This window comes from Apteryx mantelli, chromosome 4 (genome assembly GCF_036417845.1).
Source record: "Apteryx mantelli isolate bAptMan1 chromosome 4, bAptMan1.hap1, whole genome shotgun sequence".
In the NCBI taxonomy this organism is placed as follows: Eukaryota; Metazoa; Chordata; class Aves; order Apterygiformes; family Apterygidae; genus Apteryx; species Apteryx mantelli.
In genome coordinates, this window is record NC_089981.1 from 10575126 (window position 1) to 10578508 (window position 3383).

General features: G+C 45.2%; 1 protein-coding gene across 1 annotated transcript; it reads right to left on the reverse strand.

Annotated features, from left to right (window-relative positions):
* Positions 1–2221: 2221 nt before the first annotated feature.
* Positions 2222–3091, reverse strand: LOC136991916 (olfactory receptor 4S2-like; the record flags this gene model as incomplete). Its single annotated transcript, XM_067295411.1, has 1 exon — positions 2222–3091. A coding segment is annotated over one exon (870 nt), but the record flags the coding sequence as incomplete, so codon positions are not given.
* Positions 3092–3383: the final 292 nt, after the last annotated feature.

Sequence of the window (3383 nt, forward strand, 5' to 3'; positions counted from 1 at the left end):
TGACTGTTGGCACTTAGACATCTGGTCTGTACACGTTTGAAACAAGAAGTAAACGAGGAAATTATTTCAAGACTTTAAAAATGTTTGTGGTCAGGCCTCACTACTTGCCAGGTATTTTTACTCAGGCAATGCAAAATATAGAAGCAGCTGGTTAGTCCTCATATTAAGTCATTATAAGAATCTGGGCCAATGTGTAGAGGAATCAAATGTTGTTGTTGTTGTTGTTGTTGACGCCTTCCATAAGCTATGGTCCTGCTGTTGCCTTCTAGCACCCGGCAGCCGGAAGAGAAATCAGAAAAATCATGGCGTTCTTCCCCAAAACATTAAAAAACAATCAAACAAAACAGTTTTAAAATTATAAGCCTTGGCTTGAACTGGCCATGTGCCTTAACCCCTTAGCAGTTTCAGTATGAAGGGGGTCAGTGGGCCCCATCTGTCTTTCTACCTGCCCCACCTACGGTGAGACAGAGCAAACTCTGAAGGCGCCTGTCCCTCTCTGTTGACAGTGGTGCTGAGCTAGACAACTGTCCTTCACTGCATGAAGAATTTAGACTGCTACAAATAGGTGGGGATGGTCCCACCTTTAGCTGTGTCCACAGAGTGTGAATGCTGCGTGAGGGACATGCTGGCCCAGGCCTGAGGGACACTATCCCTCTAAGCCTTGAGAATCAGGATTTATCCCAGTTCCGTCCTGCTGGCTGCCATCCACATAACCCACCATGGTGAGGAGAAGACACTGAGACATCCGCAGTGTACTGGTGCATGCCTGTGAAACGGGAACCCACTCTGCCACCCCCTGCATAGAGCAGAGGACATTCGGGGAACCAGAGCATTTCTGACATTGTCCCAGAGTTTGGTCCGTAGATGTGCCGCTCTCCTGTGCAGGGAACACCTTCTTATCTTGAATCACACTTAAGACATGTTAAGGTGCAACACAAGTGCAAGCCAGTGTTTATAGGGAACGTGAAGTGAAGGAAGAAAAAAGAAAGTGCTTTAGTTACTTTCAGAGTGCATTACACAGACGTCTTTCTCCCTCACGCAGCTGGTCTGCTCTTTTCCTCCTGGCAAGGTAGGAGTCAGGGTCCTGTGGCTCCTCGTGGCTCCTTCGTCCTTGTGGAGAACCTTAGCTGCTATAACTAACCTCCCTGTGGCAGCTGTGACTGGCTCTGAGATGATTTAATCTTCCATCTTCATATTTCTTCTCTTCCTTCCTGCAGTAGTAGCTGCTCCAGCTATTCCCTTGGAATACTTTTTTCTTCCTTTGTCTGGGCCTGTAAATATGCCCTGTTGGGCTAGGAGTTATCCTGTGTACAGGAATTATTAATGAATAACTCTTTTTTTTCATTGACACACAAAATTGTGCCCCCCAATGCTTTCTTTGCCCCCCAATGCTTTCTTTGGTGGCGACAATTTCCTACAGTGAGCAATTTATCTTTCGCTTGGATCTTTGATTCTCTATTAGTCTAAACAGTAAAATGCAAAATCTGAGGCAGAGATGAAGGGCAGAGGGGATGGTTAGGAAGGAGGGCATTAGCGATAGGTGAACTACTGCAGAAAGGCAGAGAGTTGCTGCACTGGAGTGGGAAGGGGAGAAGCTTCTCCTCATATCATCTGCATCAGCAAATGACCCAGCCAGCATCTAATATCAGCAGTTTAATTGCTAACCCATGGATTCAGCATATGACAATGCAGTACTCCTAAGAAGGCATTTACTCCAAAGTAAAGGGGAAGGAAGCCTTTGGTACAATTGCTTCCAGCAGCAGGTGACCAACAGCCTTGCAGACACCCTGGGCCATCGTTTCCTAGCTGAGTAGATTACAGAGTAGATGGAGTTTGTCTGACGGAAAGTTTACACGTGGGAGAGCTCAGACTAATGGGATGCTCTGCCTGGAACACATTTTAATATTTTTGATAGCATTCATTTATTTATTTGCTGGTGTCTCAGCAGTGCTTGGAAGCCCCAGTCCTGGGCCTGCGCTATTCAAAAAGAGAACATAAAGGGAATCCCTGTTAGTCACAGAGTTTGCAATGCCATTCCAATCAAAACATGAACTTTCAGTGTCTTCCTAATTACTGCAACAGCTAAAACCAAGCTTTTCTTCAAAAGGGAGCTTTCAGTAAATTTTCCAAAATGGAATTATAGTGAGAGAGACTTGATTTTCTCAGCTCCTGAGAAAATGTTACCACAGTTCTACACCTCACCCTTTTCACTCCAGACTTTTCTATTCCACAGTTTTCTCATGGCACTTTTCATCTCCTCATTTCTCAGTGTGTAGATGAGTGGGTTCAGCATGGACGTGATGACAGTGTAAAACACAGCTACGCTCTTGTCCTCTGAGAAACTGCTGGATGGGCGTATGTAGGTGAATATGCATGGCCCAAAGAAGAGAATCACCACAGTAATGTGGGACCCACAGGTGGAGAGGGCTTTGTACCGCCCTTTGGACGTTCGCCTTTTCAAGGATAACAAAATGACAATGTAGGATGTGACCAGGATGATGAAAGAGACCAAACAAATCATTCCACCATTGGCAACAACAATGATGCCTGCAACATAGGTGTCGGTACAGGCCAGTTGTAGTAGGGGATTGACTTCACAGAAGTAGTGGTCAATTTTGTTGGGACCGCAAAAAGGGAGGCTAATGGTTATGAGGGTCTGCACCAGGGAGTGCACAAAGCCCCCCACCCATGAACCCATCACCATCCAGCCACACACATGCCTGGTCATGAGGGTGGTGTAGTGCAGGGGTCTGCATATGGCAAAGTAGCGATCATAGGCCATCACTGTGAGGATGAAGACCTCAGCGCCGCCGAAGAAATGTAACCCAAATAGCTGTGCCATGCAACCCGCAAAGGAAATGGTTTTCTTTTCAACAAGGAAGTCAGCAATCATTTTGGGAGCTGTGACAGAAGAGAGGCAAAGATCTGCAGTGGACAGGTGGCAGAGAAAGAAATACATGGGGGAGTTCAGACGTTGACTGCTAACTACAGTGACAACAATGAGCAGATTTCCTGCCACAGTAACAATATAGAAGAACAAAAACACCACAAAACATATTTTCTGCACCCCTTGGTCCTTTGAAAGGCCCAGAAGAATGAATTCCTTCACACAGCTTACATTCTCCATGTTGATCAGTCAGGTGCCAATATGCAATATACAGCTTATACCCCTGGGAAAATAAAGACAGACACATGATTCATCAGCATTTTTTCATTATTAATGATGAGTTCTATATCAGAAGTGGATGCAAACCAAGAAAGATATAGCATTAGTATTAAGCTTATGAAGTGTTTAGTTTCTGTCATGTATTTTTTTCACAGCTACTTACTTCTCCACAGTACAAAGCTTCTGCCATGGCTTTGGTGGCACAGAGATAGGTGCA